Raw genomic sequence first — 18,959 nt, forward strand, 5'->3', positions numbered from 1 at the left:
TTCCGCTTATCCGCTTGCTGAGTCGCTGACCATCGCACCGGCGTCGTCTCCCAACGAGCCAGAAGAACCACGCATCCGGCAGAACTGGACAGTGGCCAGCCCGGCTTCCTTGAAGGACTTTTCGGCTCTGTGCTGGGCGACTGGTCGGCGCGTGTTCGAAGAATACTCGCGGGAGATTTGGTACATTCCGTAGCCTACAACCATATAGTGTGCATAGTTATTCCGACTTATTCGTTGAACTTTTGTACATCAAATTCCTTCAGCTAGCTCGTGCAGCTGGTACAGTTGTTAACTTAAATCACTGTATTCGGAAATTTATAGCCCTGCCAAGCCAAGTTCGTGCCTTCATAATTATGGTTTTTTATAACACTCCGATCCGAATGGGTCTAAATAAATATTGCCAAATCCACAATAAAAAGTCACACTAGTACAAAGCAAGAAGCGGGAGTTTTAAAATTATTTTATGCAGCTGCCCGAACTGAGCTTGGTGGGCCTGTGTATCACTGCCATCGCTCAAACAGGCCAAAAAGTCCCGATTGGCTTGATCGGCGCCTATCAGGACACCACTTCTCCCATACGTGCCTGGATTCCGCCGGGACGTTAGTGCACACTGCACGGGAACTGGGCAACCGTCGGCAACCGACTCCGTAGTGTGGAACACCATGATTGCTCCCCTAAAGAAATGGCTTCCCCAGCGTCCTCTGGTATCAGCGAGTCGCGGATACGGCCGTCGATCCCGACTCGTACGGCTGTCTATTCCAGGCCATGGTGGAAGGATGGCGGGACGGTTTCTTCCGCGGCATCAGCCTGCCCTTCGGCATCGTGCAGCTGGGTATGCGGAACCACGAGGACATAACGGGAGCCACCGTGGAGTTACGCTGGCAGCAGACCGCCGAGTATGGGCAGGTGCCCAACCCAGCGCTGGTGCGGGTGTTCATGGCGTTGGCGTTGGATCTGGCGGATCCGGAGTCGCCGTTTGGCTCGTAAGGGATCGTACTCGTTGAAAATCGCGCGTGTATTCCGTAATAACCTCTCGGATTGTGTTTTTACAGGGAGCTCCCGCGGTACAAAGAGGAGATTGCGCAGCGCTTATTCGCCGGCATCCTCTCACTTCTCTACGGTCGCAAAATTCCCTTTCAAGGCCCCTTCCCGCAGCGGGTGCAACTGATGAAGGACCGTGTTTATATCGAATATGACCAGCGAATCAACTTCTTTCCGGACGTATCCAGTAATTTCGAGGTTGGTGCATTCAGCTGGTGCCGGCAAATTGTGACCATATGCAAAGTAGAAACGAATATATGTAAACATGTGTAAATATTTAATATATTTAAAGTCGCGGCGTCAGCCAGTCGGTCCGCGGGTCAAAACTTTGATATATAAATTTAGAAAAAGCAAGTTGAATAGTTAAATAAGAAAATCAACAAGCGGTGGGCTAGGTTCGTCCAAAGAATTAAGCTTACGCATGATTATGCAATATGCGTAAACATGAAACGGCTCGATTTTCAGTGCAGCATAAACAAACCATATCGTACAAAGGTCATGCGCTGATTGCTTTACGGACAGGTGTGCTGTGATGCGCCGGCTTTGTGCACGGATAACTGGTGGGACTGCAGCGTGTGGCGCCACACCAGCAGTCAGGCGGGCGTGTCAACCGACAATGCCATCGTCATCACAACATTGTGCGGCGTGAACGTCAGTTTTGTCCGTTATGCTTGGGCTGCCACTCCGTATCAGTACAAGCGCTGTCCGATCTACGCCACCGATTATCTGGTGACACCAAAGGACTGCCGGGACCATCGTTCGTTCTGCCAACCAATTGGAAACGGGACAACTATAACGTAGTTTGAGCAGTACTTGTATCGGTGGCCACGAAAAATACTCGATAATCAGCTCTCTGTTAAACGTACTCAGCAGTGTGCCTTTACTCAGTTGCTTCCTCCTTTTTTTGCCAATTTTACCTGTTTGTTTTGACGACTTGAAATGTTTGCACTTGCAGTAAGAACTACGTAGATGGTTTTCGGATTCCCAACCGAATTTGTTTCTTGTAACATTTCTTGTCTCTGTTGCATGAGAAGCGGAAGCGGCTTGCCAACACACATTGTTGACAGCTAAAGGAATGAATTACAGCGTTAATGAGTAACGAGTTTGTGGTAAATGTTTTGTTACAGTAGTTACATGATGTAAGATTTCCTATTACACGTTACATTATTCACAGACACTCCGGTAGTGGTACATGACAAAACGATGGATGAAAGTCATGAAACCTGTCCATACGTTGTCCATGGCTTTAAGCTATAATCCTCAGCCCCATACGTACATACGAACATACCCATGGACCGACAACGCGCAACGATGGTGACAGCCACCACCAGTAATGTTTAAGGGAAGTGTGCCGGTACATGTTGCATGCTTGGTACTTCAAGTACTTTCTTTCCTCTTTGCTTGAAAGAGAACATTCTGCTCCATTAGGCAATGTTAATCTTACACCGTCCGACTGTAAAAGTGGCTGTAAATAAAAGTTTTGTTTTCAGTCTAGAATGTACCAAATTATATGTCTCCTTTGCGTTCGAATTCTTTCAAACTGTCTTAATGTACTTCACTAAACGAAACGGCCTATCTAACCTAGCTTTTTTCGAAATACTGCAATATACTCGTAGTTACTGAATCATGACCCTTTATTCAATTATACGCTTTATTCAATTTTTCTTATTTACAGGGACAACTTAAGGTGAAACCAAGATGGTTCTACCCTACACATCTTGGTGAAACTATAGTGAAGAATAGTAACGTTCATGATCATTGCTAAAGAATCTCTAATACTTTGTTCTGATTCAGAAAAATTGCTCTACGAAAAGACTGATCAGTACAGTCAGTAGTTAATTATTGTGACAGAATTCTGATTATCATTGGTGAAGCCGCTCAGCGCCACTTTTAAGCCAACAAGAAATCCCGCCAAAATGTAAGCAGTCGTCTTTGTGACGCTCTTGTGTGGCCGGATCAGGCCCGTACACGGTTGGATTCCTTTTGGCCGACGGAGAGATCATTTTCCAGCTGCATGACGTAATTATTATCCCAGAAAATCCTCAACAAGCGCCACACGTTCCAGCTGGCCTTGATCTGCGCCAGCGTGGCCGCGAAGAACGCCACGAAGAACACGATGCCGCACACCAACGTCACCGTCTCCCCCGACCGCGGCTCCGTCTCCACTGTGGGCGGCTGCCCCTTGAACACACTCCCGATCACGCCTAAAAAAGTAATTAGTTTCAAATGTTTCAGTCACATCATTGCAAAATCAAACGGGACTTCCGGCTGTAAAACGGCTTAAAATGTTAAAAATAATTACATATTTTATCAAATTATCTTTTAAACATTTTCAGTGGCCGAAATGGATCAAACTCCGAACTAATAAAAATACAATTAAATAACGGCTGGAAATAACGATATGTACATGGAAACTAAATTTTAAAAAAAATTTTGTTTATGTTTTATAAATTAATTCATCCATTTGTTAAAACGTCCTTTAAAACAAGCTAACTAAATTTAATATTCATTTTTCAAACTGCTTAAATTTTTTTTGAAATTTTTTTCAGATCATTTAATTCAAATCATTCAACCCTACCTAAACAGACGCCCATGACCACCAGCGCCAGGAAGAAAATCCCATGCAGGACTTTATCCCTTGTCGGAATCGCTGGCCAGCGCACACTGGACAGGGAGCGCCAGTGTCGGCGCGCCCGGAACTGGTACACACAAAGCTCGCACTTGGGATTATGTCCCAGCTGTTTGGTCCGCGTGTCCAGCCACCGCATCAAACAACTATGGTGGACGAAGCGCAGCGACCCGGTACAGTGACACGGCGTGATGAGCGGCCGCTTGTCGCTAGCCGGTTGGTGGCAGATGCGGCAGATGGGCGTGTAGCCGTGGGCGTACAGCGTGTTGAAGAAGGAGATGGAGGAGGCCGCGGAGGAGACGCTGAGGCAGCTCCCGACGTAGAACTGCACCGCCGGGTTGCGGCCGCTGGGCGGGAGACCACCACCGCCGGGCCCGATGTCCCAGTGGCTGGCCTGTAGGGAGTCCGGGAGGGGCGGCGGGAGGGAGGCGTCGCTTGGGTGGGAGGTGATGATCAGCGGGGGGATGCCGCGGGGGTACGGGATGCCGGGGTCCGGGCCCGGCTGGAGCGCCGTCGGTTCCGGGGTGGGGATGCCGGGGGAGGGCAGGAGACCGGCGTTGTCGTAACAACCCTGTATGGAAAAAAATAATTAAGAAAAGTCTTCAAAAACATATAATTAGTTGCTACTTAGCTAAATATAAAAAAGAATTTATAAAAACACGCATATACACATTTATTTACTGTGTGTACGATAGTACTAGTATATACAGCGCATACAGTACTGCACAAACAAACGGTTCTATGTGCTAATCCAGTGCTGGCAGTTTATTCGCATGGATGTTTTCCTGTTGCATGCACACTGTATGTTAATCGTATTAATCAGTTTTTGAGTCACGCACCGTCTAGCGGATATCTAATTTGTTTTACTGTAGTAGGAAATAATAAAATTTAATATTAATTCGTAATTCAATCACCATAGTTGATCAAAAACGACAATTCATTAGCTTTAGTTCAATAGTCAATTCAATTCAGTTCAATTCAATCAGCTTTAAATTTACATAGTCAAATTCAGATTCAGTCTCATTTTCCAGTTTCGTGGTATACTTCTATGATAGGTAAACCGGACGTTGTCGGTGCCGTGCCTGGCTGGTAAATGTTACATCCGGATATGCGTCGATCCCTCCTGTTTTTGTGCAAATTGCTTTCGCCGTTAAAGGTCATCGAGAAAATTACCAGCGGTGTTGGTATACAACAGCAGTCTGTTTCCGGGAAAAATCGACATATAAACATGATTAATGAAGCCCAAAGTGGATGTAATCACGTCCTAACCAGCCGCTATTTCCTGCACCTAATGAGATCCAACCCCAGTCGATTACAACTACCCTGCGCCTGCTGATGAATCCCAATTCTGCATGATTCGCCGTATAATTTTCGTATAACTGTCCCGCTTAATTACGATAACGCCGCCACCGGCATTTTCTTTTACTTTACACGTGCAAGGCGTCCTGTTTATGGCTGACACGTCAGCGCCGTGAAATCATCGCCGGGATGATTATCCCGGGAGATGGGACTCGTCCAAGTGGTCTCCAGTGCCGTATTGCGCCCGGGTTGAAGGGCGCTTGGCGTAATTGGCGGGACGCCCTCGGACGGCGACTAATGGGTTCCGCAGAGCGCGCCCAGTGCGTGCATTGATCCGCCGGGGCTTCCCGCATCTCCCAACGCGGCCGGAAGTGGCATAGAACAGCCTAGCGGTAACAGCTGAGCGTAATTCTGCCGAACAACAAGGAAGCGCCAAGGTATGGCTGCAGATCGGGACGGATTGCTATAATGGCGTTCAGTAATATTGCAGTCCCCGGCGACCATATGTTCGCCGTCCCACCCCACCCTCCCGTTGCGTGTCACGTGATGGTAAAAACAAATAAGCGGATTTGGCATGCTCCCCATGCGGACGTAATGGACAGCACGTAACACAATGTTTTTATCATGATTACACTGTAAAATCCGGATTATGGAGGAGGATTGAACGTTGTGATTATTTTCTGAATAAAGCTTGCAGATTGATTAAACCAAAATAATCATTAATGCGATAAGATCAATAATTACGCATAGGAAAATAAATGTATAAAGTTAGCGTTTCATATGTTCCTAAAAATAAATAGTAAATCGTTACAAATGACAAGTGCACCTGATCAATAAATCACAAATAATGTCTACCTTTCCGCGAATGTTATCAGAGTTTTTGAAAAAATGTTCCGGAATGATTAATTTCAGAACGTAGATTTCCCAGAAAATTATTAAGTAATTTTTTGAATGTAGAATTTGTAAAACGTAAGGTAGTTATCTGCTAATTTTTATTATTCAAATTTTTGTCCATTTCAAAAAGATAAGAGTATCTACTTTTGGACGTAGCTTTTTTAAAAATTAAATATGCTGCCGAATAAAATAAAACGAATTGTGTGCTAAATAAAAAAAATCGATCGATAGAATAAATTATTTAAATTTTCTTCCGCTGCTTAACGTCTTATCCACCCCATCAATGCACTGCATCATTTGGCGAAAAAAGACATTAAGATTAATTCACCGCAGATTACGAATAATCCCTTAAATCTCCCGTCGTCTTTGTGTGGATAAAGAATGATGGACAGCCGGCCATTTACTGCGTCTCCGCGCAATTAGTCACATCGGCATCCACTTTCTTCCCACGGCGGTGTTTGTAAGCCTTCCGTTTATACTACATTATCTTTCTTAAAATACATCCTAACGCTGATGCGGCATTTTCCGGCTGACCTTGACATTTATCATAAATATCTGGCAGCCATCGTTGCGCGCTTGACGCAGCGTTTTCTTCGGTTAAACTGTAGTGCCATTATATAAAAAACTATGTGCTCGTAAACACGCGCATAATGCCGATCATTGTGACGTGTGTTTATTTGCACAATAGACGTGTGAATAAACGTCTTATTAGCCCAATCGCTGCCGGCACACAACAAACCGAGAAGGGCCAATTATTTGCGCACATGCGGGGATCACGAGTAACTGGCGTTTGTGCTTCAAGAATTTACGTATAAGAGTGTTCTTCGTTACGCCGAAATTGCACACTTCATGCTCGTAAAAAATCGCTGCCAAGAAAAATAAATAACATTGAGACGATACACTGCAATGACCTTATTGTTAATAAACGCCGATTGAAAACGTTAACCGCCACTTTTAGCGGATTATTTCCCGGCATTCAAATCATGAGATTATCCACTGAAGAACCATTGACATGCCTTTCTTTGTGTTTCCGGCAATAAATAAAAAAACCGGTTGTAAAATTATTGCTTGTTATAGTATGCCCGAAAAGTGTCCGATCATAAGCGATAATTGCAAAGCTCAGTCCCAATCACAAAAGGGTTTAATCGGATTCTCCAGACCTTCCAGCCAAGGTGATTAAGTACGCTGTTTTATCACTCCACATTTTGTTTTTGATCTACTGCTTTCGGGGAAGAATTTTAGCCATTTTGAAACTCTGCCAAAAGTTGTTTGATCTAGGTTCGATAATCCGCCTAAACAGATGCTATCGCAGCGGTTTAATCCGCCGATTAGCCGGTTTATTTGTTTACCTGTCGCAAATGCCCGGTGTCGGTGCCGGTCGCAAGGTCATCCGGCGGGCAGACCGGAATGTCGCTGAGTTCCTGCTCCTCCTCATCGTCCAGCAGCGTCTCGTCGGTGACGTCACTGCGGGCGGACGGGTGCCGGTCGCGGGTTCCGCGGCGCGCCAACTCCAGAAAGGTCACGTCGTCCGCCGGCGGGTCACCGGGGACGGTAAGGAAGGGATTGGTGGCACTGCTACCGCCGCCGGGGCGCAGGAGCGGCTCGCTCTCCGGTGACACCGGGGAGACGGTGAAACGGTGGTGCGAAGGCAGTTTCAGGGGAAGATGGTGGTGGGGGTGGTGGTCGGAAGGGGAGGGGCTGGGCGTGGCCATGGAGATCAGCGGCTCGTCGTCGGGCTCGGACAGGGACTCATCGGAGCTGGGGCCGGGCGAGCGGGATGAGTGCAGTGGAGCCATTCTGTCAAGACTCGACCATAAATTCCTGTTTCTTTATCTTAGCAATTATTTTTTAACTCTTCAGTTAGAAATTAACTTCGTGATGATTATAAGTCGATGCTTAATTATTTTTATAAAACAAATGCTAGTCTGAAAAAAATACTGTAAACTTTATTTCCGCCATCGGATTAATTTCCGCATTAATCATGGTGAGTGATTATAAATTATAATTTCCTCGAAAGAATTTCTCGAAAGATAATTACAAAGCTCAGTCCCATTCACGAAGACGCTTAATTGGATTCCCCAGGCCTTCCAGCCAATGTGATTAACCACATTCCTTAATTAGTCTAAGTTGGCTGTTTACCATTGCCTTTTAACAGTTACAAGAAAATTACATACTTAATTAATTCTGCTAATGTCGAGTGTCGGGCAATCGAACTAAGTTGCATTAATCCTAATTTTGTATTTAAATTTGCAGGTAATGCTACATTTGTACAGTAATCTAAAAAATTCCTTACCGGAAATTAAATTTGCAGATGTTCCAGACCAGACGATTAAAGTATTTTCGAAAGCTCACTCAATTACGATTTATGTTATGTTATGCCATTCCCTTTTACCATTAATCTAGTCGATGTCTCGATCTGGTGAATTAGGGAAGAATTAGAGGGTAGGGACGGCTGGAGTCGCGTCCGTTATCGTGAGTAATATGCTTTCCGGCTGGTGTCTTTTGTGTGCGTTGACATGATCGTATACGCGTGATTGTTATCGTTTCTACTGCATCTCCAGATACACATGCATTTCCCTAATCAAGCCGCTTCCGATCTGGTTTCTTATGCGACAGCTACTTCTTCAGCGGATGGCCTTTGTACACGTTTCACTATCAACTTATTTGTTTTATGTAAACATTTATTTTCCCGTTTAATTAAATACAACGCCAGACAGTGATAGTTGCACATAACACTCTCGTATTATTTTATAATGCTTTTGAGAAACTGTCTATTTTGAGGAGCTCTTTAGCGCTCGATTTTCAAAATATTAATTTTGTTAGCAGGATAAATTCTGGTACTTAAATCGAAATCTTGGCCGTTTGCAAAAAATTCGCAGTTTCAGAAAGACATACCCAGAATTTAAAAACGGAACTGAGACAAGAAAAATTAGTAGAAGTTTCTTTTTTAAATCTATAGATACATAGTTAATATATGTGTATAGCTTCACGTATTAAGTGAATTTTGCGGTTTCAAAAAGTGAAATCGAATCGAGAAATAAATACACGTTACTCGATAAATAAAAACGTTTCAGCAACAAAGATTACTTAAGTAAAAATATTATGCGCTACCTGTACGGTTAATTGGATGAGGTATCTGCGCATTAAGCGATGACGACAAGACAAGAGATGTCTAAAAGATTTCGACAATCAATCAAAAAACATCTGCAGCTTCGTATAAACAGCGGTCTACAACTACGCAACAGACAGTGCGCTGAAGGCGCACCCGATACTTCAACATTCGATACGAGCAGGTGAATTAGCTGTGTCAACTCGGGAGAAATGGGCACTTTCACTTACCAACAACCCGCGGAATCGGCGGGGAAGTGCACTTCCTGTCCAGGAGATTAAACACCGCCACCCATAAATCACCCCATACAGGACCGAACGCTCGTGGCCAAATCCCCGCATCGACATCAACTGAAAAATATATATCAACTGTTTCTTGCGATGGCAGCCGAATTATTGCGGCCGTATGTGTGTTCTACATTTTCGCGGCCGGTACCGTTTGCAAAATACACTCCGAGGAAATGTGAGTGTGCGTGAGCGAGCGCGCTGGCAGGCGCAGCGAAGAAGACGCATAAGGGTCTAAGAATAAAACAACGGCAGCTGCAGCGAGCGTAAACAAGCGCGCTAGATGAGTCACGCCAAGCGGAAGACGCGTGATCAAGCGGCCGGCTGTTTGAGCGCTGATGCCGGTTGCATGCGAAGTACAAGCAGGATCGGCATAAATGATCGACGGAGAACAGCACCGGCCGAAAGCGCCGGTTTCCCGTACGCTGCTGGTGCCGGCAATATCGATCAGCGCGACGAGCTTGTTGCGCTCTTTATTACCGTTTACGCTGCACATTACTGACGTCCTAACAAATAGCTCTGCGCGTTGCATAGAGCAGCGTTATTAACGTAGCTGGCTTTCTGGCTGGAACTGGCATACAGGACTGTCAGTTTAACCGTGAATTCTTTACAGGTCGTGCTTGCTCGTACGGTTAATGGCGTGAAAAACATAAGAATTCGGCAATCTCCCTGTCGATTGGCGGTTGTAATGTGGCCCTGTAGACGAGTGGGAAATGGTCACCGGTTTCCACGAATAATGGATCTGAATAGCATTATGTCGCCACCGCGCAGTGGCGAGCGCAACCGCGAAGTCGGAGATATTGTGGGACGTTATTATTATGGCCGGCTTCTCGGATGCACTCGCCACTCCGGGTTTTTTCCTGACTGGTGCAATAGTGCCGATACAGAATTGTGCCGATGAGATCAGGATTCATGTACCAGCGACCGTTGTATGTATGGCGCCCCGTTCATGGTTTTTAGGCGGCCTAACGCTCCTGGTCTCGAGGTCACGGTACTTTCCATTCACCGTGATTGAAGCGTTTATTTCGGAGTCCACTATTGGATTCACCGTCGGCCTGGCTCATTTGCCACCCGTCCTGGCTGAATCTCTTCGTCTTACGCTGACTGTGAGTTCGTCTCGAAAATCTTGGAGTATTATAATATATTTTCGAATTTCTGGGAAGCACTCAGTCTTCGTACATGCCTTTGCCGTATAATTACAGGAACTCTACTATTCGACAGTGTGATTCACGCGTGACGGAAGATACGGTACATTATCAAATGTAGCGATCTGGTACATACTTGTACGGTTTGACTCTCGTATTATTTTCTCAATGCAATGTGTAACCGTACTTACTTTTATTCTCTCGCGTACGTTTTCGGTTCGAGTATATTCTAGAACTCTCTTTTATTTTGCTTTCTTTTTCTTATGTTTTTTTTAACACAGATCCGCCTGGCGCTTCTCACGGTGCAATACTATCAACATCGTCTAGTGTTCGTCCTGGGTTTGGCAGTGTCGGAATTTGAATTAAACTATCAGGAAGTTTGCGAATAGGAGCCGTTTCTCCTTTTTGCCGTTTTTGGCTGGATGTGTCAAGACAATCGCAACAATGAAAAACTGTTCCTTTTCGCCACCCGCAATCCCCCCGGATAAGAGTGCACGGTGGCGCCCGGGTTGTCATTCTTTACAACCTAGATCTCGGGGCAATTACTCGTCCCGTGCACCATTGACACCTATCGCCTGACTCGGCAGTATTAAGGTTGCACACCGCCATGCTATACCACACACTTTCGCCATCGGCTCGTGTGTAATGGGACCAGCTTGCAGTGTCAGACTATTGTTGACAACCGAAGCGGCTCGAGTGCATTTCCTTGACTCGGATGAATTTTTATGTTGAAGAATACAAAGGCGTGTGTTGGGAAATTAGTCCGCATCCTCAATAAAGATGTGCGAGAAGCGTCTACTCCGCTATTATTTATACGAGACGGTGGATATGGAAAGGATTTCAAGGATGCCGCCGCAGCATCGTTATCCACCGCTTCGGGAGAATCATTTCGTCCACGATTACTACTGTTGTCGACTCTTCCAGCCATGCGCCCCAGTTTGCTGCGTAGTCTGCCAGGTCTAATATCCTTGTGGATCGTTCAAGGCTACCGATGCAGACGGAATACTATAATTGCAGATGGAGGCGCACATCATGCCGAGGAAATTACTTAGAGCGCTAACCTGTAAACAATATGTACGTATGAGTACATACTGGAAGTATCTGTCAACAAAATGCAAATTAGTAACGTTCAAAAACTCTGTGACTACCGCAGAATAGCTGTTGCTGGTTGGTGTTTATTCTGCTTAACGTCTAGGACAACCAGGATTACTTCTACACAGGGTGGTAGACTACCACTACGGTACAGGAAACAATTTAACTAACAGAACATAGAACAAACAGAATAAAGAATTGCATTATAACAAGCAGTGATGCTCTACATGAACAAATGTCTTCGTCCGCTTCAACAATTTCCAGTCCACTTCGTTCAGGTAATGATCAAAGCGCCGAACGCTTTCATACGCCTCAACGGGAAGCTGGAGGTCATTAGTGAAACAGCTTACGTGAAGCAGAATTGTAGGAGAAAGTTTTACCCGGTTCGCTCCTCTTAAACACAAAACCAAGACTAATGTACGAGTGGTTATATAAATTTGTTAATACTTCAGCTAGCCTGCACCAGTAGGAAACGAATCCAGTACACGATCTACCGCCTTTTTGAGACAATGTTTAAGTTTAGCGGTAGGTAGAGGGAATGCAGCGTGTTCTGGGTACATTTAACATACGTCCTAAACTTTCGAAAGACCCTCATGATTTTGGATGTTTTTTCGATGTTTAAAATTCAGACTCTCCAATTACGTAGTATTAGCCTTGCAGGCGCATTATTATGTGTACTGGATGATGCCGATCAAAGGAATGTCGGTACATGGTACACATATCGCGCTTCTGCGGAAAGAACTAACGATTTGTATTGTACATATATACGATTTGGCGTAGTCGTAGCACTTCCCATGTGGTGGGCCGTAGGCGTATCCGGCGCATCAGATTGTGACGTAAAATGTTGTCAACCGTGTTGTCATTTCTGTCGAAAAACTAGTTTTCGATTACGATAAGCAACAACAATTTCTTCCAAGCAGGATGAAAACCTTGAATAAACACACGTAATTGCGCATGATCGTCAATGTTATGTAATGTGAATCGTGTATTACACACATCAGATTTTTTTCCACCAAACATTCGCTTTACCGAATTTGGATAAAAGACCAAAGCATACAGCTAACAAATGAGCATATAGGATCGGCTCGTATGCCGATCAAACATAATTTTGAAAGGCCTTATGGATATGGAGTCGAAAGTTTTTACCGCGCGCATCTCACGCTTAGGAAATGCTGCTTTCACGGGCCTTGTAGTCAGTATTTCCTCATTCCGACTTACACGCGCTGGTCATTCAACTTGTCGTGCTTGTCACTGACGTTGACCTCGTGTCGCCTCCATCCGGCAAGGAAGTATATACTCCGCCTATGCAGCTCTTGCGTGCGCCGTACAGAGGTGCTGGCACTAATCTGTTGCTGGATGATCGCACTGCTGGACAACGAGTTTCACAGGCTCAACGCAGAATCCGGAAACATAACGGCAAAACGTAGCGGCAGCCTGTCAGTCCATTCAGTACCACCTTAAGCTAGGTATGTACCTACCCTACATATTGTAAAATACCCGTTTGTTGAATAATCATGCCACATTGCGTAGAAACTGGAGATAGTTTTAGTCAGAAACTTTAATAGTTAACGTTAAGCAAGCAAGGTACAGCTGAAAGTCAAACAAAATTAATACAGTGAGCGCCGACAAGCCTACATGTAACGTGTCTCGTTTAAAAGCGTTCTATAAAGCGATGCGCAGTTTAGTTTATCACTGAGCAGACAAACCTTTGAGCATCGGAGCCTGGTCGTTGTGTACTGGTATGGAAACTTAAGTCTTAGGTAGAGCATATGCAAAAGGTCAGTGGGACAGCGCGTAAACAGCACTTAATACTGCAAAATATTTTTAGTTGTAATCGTTACCTACTCCTTCACAGAACCACAACCAACAACATCGAAACAACAACCTGCATAAATGCATATAGGGGGAAATCGAGTCGCTTTACCAAGCGTATCTCGAAATGCGTATGAGTGGTTAGTGACTGGTTACCTTCAAACTGCCTGTATTCCTGGAAAATCTTTTTCCCGTTTTTTACATTAAGATTTCACAAGGACTTTAGAGCTAAGCGCAACAGAAAAACGAATTTTAGGGACTTCCGGCGCGTGACTCAGGTGGCACCATGTTTCGGCTCGCATTTTGAGAGTTTTCGGAAAATCTTTCATCCCACTGATTCTTAATTTTCAGGCGAAAAAGTGCGAAATTTTGTTGCAAAATGAAGAATACATTACGGAAATCATTCCAAGTGTTAAATATGCCGTTTTGAACCAGAATTGTGCACACTTCAGTCCAAGGATTCTGCCTGCGCGACGCACAACAAAATGCAAATTCTATGTCATTGCACTAACTGCAGCGCTTTATGTAGTTTGTGATTATGAATTTATGACTATCGTTTTACAGGGTACATGTACCTGCATCAATGTGCAGGTATAAATGCAGCGCTTTTAGAAACCCCTATTCAGCCTTTACGTGACAATTCATAAACTGTGCCATTTATTTCCCCTTATATTTAGATAAAATTTATACGTTAAAAAACAATTAAAGTCTCCATTTCTCTCCGATGTAAAGGTAACCTACTCAAAACAGCAGTAGAATTTCCTGTGAAAAACAAAGAAACGCTGCTTCAGAAAAGCAGCAAATGCGTTTCTCTGCCAAATCCCGAATTTTACGGCCCATGAAATATCATAACACCTCACTTAACGTTCACCCTTTGAAAGCCCCTTATATTCGCTTTCTAAATACTTTAAATTCCGGCGTTTGAAACTTGCTGTTAGCTGGCTCACGCTTTCCGGGTAGTAAGTATCAAGCAGTATACCCCACGCTTGCAGCGCTTGCTCATTTGGTGGCTATTGCCCACAAGAAAAGAAGAGTGTACATATTCAGTACATTTAATTAAATGGGAAACCCGCATAAGTAATCGCGCTAAAATCCTTCAGCAACCAAGCCTTGTGGAGGTACAAACTAGACTGGTCCGCCAGAATGGCGTATTAAAGTAAGAAGTTGATAAGTACCTGTTGTATTGGATGCCCTGCTCTCAAACCCGAGGCAAGATGGATGACGTTGAACCACTCCACCATTTTTCTCGTCACCATGCTTCCGATGATTTTGTTATTGCTGAAACCTGTTATAATATTTGAGAATCGTGGCCGCGCCGGCATTTTTTTTGCAGATTTGAAGGTATTAAGGTACCTATTAAACACGGTTGTAATGTTGAAAATTTTTTTTGCAGATTTGAAGGTACCTATTAAACACGGTTGTAATGTTGAAAATTTTTTTTGCAGATTTGAAGGTACCTATTAAACACGGTTGTAATGTTGAAAACGTGGTACGTCTTGCTGCCGTGGCATGATAGCTGTTTTTTGCTGCGTACATTGAACCGCTTCATCATCCCGTACATTGAACCTTTCAGGTTGTTCATCTCGCAGTCCACATGTGAAAACGACAACGTCGTAACTGCCGGCAGGCAATTAAGAAGACGCGCACACCGTTCATCGTTGCAATGGATATAAAACGGAAAGATGCCGCATCTGTATGCGAAGTTAATGCTTCGTTGATGAAAGATTCCGGTCGGATTACAGCGGTACAATGTGGACACTTGTGGGCCTTATTGCGTTGACCTTTACGCGGTCCGCTGCTCTGCGGTCGGATGGACAGGAATTCCGAACAACCGACGATGATTACGCTGACGACGTAAGTTTGAGATAAAACACTGAACAGCCTGGAATGATATTCGTTTCTGTTCGCTCTGGAACATTTTTAACATTTCGCTGTATGAACGACATAATTAGTAAATTTTCGCTGCTTCTGTGCATTTCCACACACAAGTTGACAGAAAGTACAGAATATATACTAAGTAAGAAGTACGGTACTTTAAACGGTATGACCGGTTTAAGAAAAAAATGTGCCACATACATAAAGTGTGTACGTTGCCAGAACGCATTTAATATAAGTATCTGTTATGCGTTTTACAGCCAAGAACGGTGTCATTTCCTGCCGATTCAGCATTATTTCATACCGAAAGCGGTGTGATTTATCCAGCGAGCCGCAACATCGGCTTCGGCAGTTTGTTGGGCGGCCATAACAACGCTGCTGCCTTTAACGATGAAAGCGACGCAGCTCTATCAGCCGACGAGTTGGCCTTAAAAGCTGCCGAAACGGTTTCCCTCTCAGATGAACTGAAAACGAAGGAGTTCGTCTTTCCAATGATCCAAGATTCCATGCAACGAGGACGTGTGCAGATTCCTGCTATACCGCAGCTGTTCCGTGGCCCAACTATTTTTGGTTTTACTGCCAAGAATGTCGGCCGAAAAACGCTTATACAGAAAGCAGCTGGCAGGCAGTTCCTTCTGCAAAAACTCGCCAACGCTGCTTTTATGCCACACCAATTCGACGTCGTTCCGGACAGCAACACAGAAGAGTTTACACCACCCGACAATTCTTTATCCACATTTTCGCTGTCGATTCTCGGGAACAGTCCTTTAATGCGGCGATCAGATGCCCTTTTTGATAACGGCCTGTCTCCGATCCCAATGCCAGCACGGATGCGAAAGCAGCGCACTTCCATGGCGGCCCGGTTACTTCGGAAATTGGCGCAGTCCCAGCTGGAGAATATTGACAGCTCCGGTGTCGAAGAAGCCGCTCCAGAACCTGACCGGAGCCCCTTCTTTCAACCGGAAGCACACAAACGTTTGATTTCCTCTGAAGACATCTCGAAACTCCCGTCCGAAGCAGTTCCTCTACGGTTACCGCATTTGCAAGCCCATGGCGTTCCCTTATCGTCCGGGCTGATCCCAGACATAATTTTTACGGCATCGTCTCGGAAGGTTCCTGAAATGGATAACGAAAATTTTCCCTCGAATTCTCCATTGTCCAACGCAAAGCGTCTCGACCAACGTTTACACCGACATTGTCCAATCCCAATCTGGACGTCGTGCAGGCTCTGATGAAGCTGGCTACCGCTTCCCACCGTTTTAATCCGCCAGTTCCTCGCCGACTAATCGCTCAGCAATTGGATAATGATGTGATGGACCCTTTCATGCTACCAATGATAATCCCCAGTCAAAGCAAACCCGCCGTGCCGGAGCTGTCTTTTGGCTCAAACCTTTCACCATACCCTGACCTCCATCCTGCCACCATTTTGCAATCGGGGGACCAACCGGAACTGGACAGCGCGGCCTTTCCACTAATTCGAGATCTCGACAGTTCAAAGGTCTCCGGTGAGAAAATGCCGGGCGAACTGCTTCGCCCCCTTTTCCAGAGCAGCTCGGTCAACACGGGGATTCCGGTCGCAGATGACGATGACCAAACTCCCCTGATCGATGACCTCATGGCCCACGGCCTGCGTGACAAAGAGATGGCGTCGAAAGAAGCGGCGCTGTTCCGCGTTCCCGCTAAATCTTCCACGGACCGCATCGGTTCGATGACTTTCTTAAGTGACTTCTTGCCTTACTCCCGACTCAGACGGCGACACCGACAGAAACCTACCTTTCCACCCATCCTGTCAACGCTCTTGCCGACCAACACTAACGATATCGATGATACGGGCGTCAATTGGACGACCACGGAATCCTCCATTAAACCGGAGCATTCGCTGGAAATTGCCTTGACGTTGAATGACTCCGCTGCAACGCTATTGCCGGTCGGAAGCCTGTTGCCTGTAACACCGCCTGGAAAATGGCCGAGCGACGATGATAACGAGGTGCCGGTGAGCGGTCGGGGTTTCCGTACGCTGAACATGTTGCGGCCTAATAATGGGTCGACGTTCAGATACTTCAAATCCATCACATCGGGTACGGGTACGAACCCGTGCGCTGAAGGGGAACGGTGCAAAAATTATGCACAAGCCGGAAATGCTCTCCCGTTGATGCTGACTGGGAATAACGGAACGACCTGGGCCTAAGTAAAACTTTTCTTAAGCGGGTTTGGCTGTTTGTTTGTAGAGGAACGTGCTTCCGAGCGACAGATTTTTCGACAATTGTGCACAAATAAATTAAAAGAACGGATGTACAATAAATACGTGCGAGTAAACTTCAGTGCCTGGAATTGTTGTATTGTGTAAGGACTCGCAACATTTGTTATATCGTGCGGCAGGCAGCTTGGCAGCCTTCGAGTTTGCAACAAGATGGATTGAAGACGTCATAAACCAGCGCAAGCAGCGTCGGGCCAGTCAAAAGAAACAGGAAATTGATTTACAAATTATACTCAATTCAAACAGTACGGATATTTCAAATGGTTGTTAATTACGTTTAGCTGTAAGCCTGTAATATAGGTACCGTAACGGTTTTGGTCTTACAGTGTCATCGTTTTGGGCATCTTGCGGCTTGCTATTACGTTGCCTCTCCCAGCGGGGAAATTGGCAGTTAACAATAGTAATTTTAAATTTTGACTAATATAGATATGTATAATACTGGCAAACAGTATGGCTGATCAAATATTAGCTGATTTGACGCGTTTATCAGTTTAAAATTTACGTTGAATACTACTGGTAATTGTCCCAGTACCGTTCCACTTAACACAGTTTACGCTCTTTTATTTACCCGGGACGCGTTGCAACTTGCATCTTTCTTGTAGCAGCTTTTCGCGGCAATTTAATTGATACGCTAATTCCTTGACGCAGTAGCTCTGGTTATGACATTGGCGTGTCATATCCCGGAGGTGATGCGTCAAGAAATACCAATCGCTAACGAGCAACGACTGCGAGCAAGCTGCGGCTTCTCCAAGACTCCAAGTGCCAACACAGCCAGTCAAATCAGTCATCGGATGACTCATCAATGATGCGTCGTGGTATGCACGGCTATATTGAGCAAAATCGGCCAGATCGTCTCATCAAATCTAGTTAAATCAGTGCGTACAATCCATGGCCTACTTGCAGGTGAATCTCCTCGGAAACCTGGGCGCATGTGGGCGGTGTAGGAGGTACATATTGTGCAGGCAGTACATTAACGGGATCATCAACAGGCCAATTATTATACTCCACGTAATTAGTCATAACCTCTTGTCTGCCGCGCTTCTTCCCTCAACGACAGCATAATAATTCTGCTATCGTGAGAGAAGAAGTGCGGCAGTTATTATAACACCCGCTAAAGCACTGATTACAACAGCAACCGTAGCAACAAACCGGATGGGTGCAATGAAGGTCGCTAGGGATACGCACAGGCAGTCGCTGTTGTCACCAGACAGCGACAGCGTCTGCATTTCACTAGCGAGTCAGTGACCATGGATAGATCGATCGTGGATCGGATCGTGGCATACAGATAGTCGGCGATTCGATCTCGCTGTGACCCGTTGATTTTCAAAGCTTGCAGCTCAACGAAACAACGAAGTGGAATGAAGTTGGCCAACGCACCAACTCCAACTTATATCTACAGGTAGATTATGCACGATATTTGACAATGTATTGCAGACTTGCAGTTACCAATATTTTTCCGGCGTCCGTCATGGGAACGGCACATCAGCTGCGGCCAATTTAGATGAAATGTGCGAGCTTTTTC

General features: G+C 45.3%; 2 protein-coding genes across 2 annotated transcripts; one reads left to right on the forward strand and one right to left on the reverse strand.

Annotated features, from left to right (window-relative positions):
- Positions 1 to 2,668: 2,668 nt before the first annotated feature.
- On the reverse strand, positions 2,669 to 9,483 carry LOC129602131 (uncharacterized). The gene is made up of 4 exons (XM_055501102.1): positions 9,203 to 9,483; positions 7,213 to 7,660; positions 3,620 to 4,241; positions 2,669 to 3,245 (listed from the first exon to the last, which is right to left on the reverse strand). Exons 2-4 carry the CDS (start codon positions 7,657 to 7,659, stop codon positions 2,998 to 3,000), a joined length of 1,317 nt encoding a protein of 438 aa, XP_055357077.1. The 5' UTR covers position 7,660; positions 9,203 to 9,483; the 3' UTR covers positions 2,669 to 2,997.
- A 3,065-nt stretch (positions 9,484 to 12,548) lies between these two features.
- LOC129600310 (uncharacterized) lies at positions 12,549 to 17,604 on the forward strand. Its single transcript, XM_055498798.1, has 4 exons — positions 12,549 to 12,959; positions 14,751 to 14,794; positions 14,879 to 15,159; positions 15,441 to 17,604. Exons 3-4 carry the CDS (start codon positions 15,055 to 15,057, stop codon positions 16,410 to 16,412), a joined length of 1,077 nt encoding a protein of 358 aa, XP_055354773.1. The 5' UTR covers positions 12,549 to 12,959; positions 14,751 to 14,794; positions 14,879 to 15,054; the 3' UTR covers positions 16,413 to 17,604.
- The last annotated feature ends 1,355 nt before the right edge of the window (positions 17,605 to 18,959 follow it).

Source organism: Paramacrobiotus metropolitanus, unplaced genomic scaffold, assembly GCF_019649055.1.
Source record: "Paramacrobiotus metropolitanus isolate TYO unplaced genomic scaffold, Prichtersi_v1.0 Parri_scaffold0000004, whole genome shotgun sequence".
Taxonomy (NCBI): domain Eukaryota; kingdom Metazoa; phylum Tardigrada; class Eutardigrada; order Parachela; family Macrobiotidae; genus Paramacrobiotus; species Paramacrobiotus metropolitanus.

Coding starts and splice junctions, on each gene's coding strand:
- LOC129600310 (XM_055498798.1), top strand. CDS start 15,055: ATGTGGACACTTGTGGGCCTTATTGCGTTGACCTTTACGCGGTCCGCT. Junction 15,160..15,440: donor ACGATGATTACGCTGACGAC/GTAAGTTTGAGA, acceptor TGCGTTTTACAG/CCAAGAACGGTGTCATTTCC.
- LOC129602131 (XM_055501102.1), bottom strand. CDS start 7,659: ATGGCTCCACTGCACTCATCCCGCTCGCCCGGCCCCAGCTCCGATGAG. Junction 4,242..7,212: donor ACACCGGGCATTTGCGACAG/GTAAACAAATAA, acceptor TTTTCCATACAG/GGTTGTTACGACAACGCCGG. Junction 3,246..3,619: donor GGTCATGGGCGTCTGTTTAG/GTAGGGTTGAAT, acceptor TTACTTTTTTAG/GCGTGATCGGGAGTGTGTTC.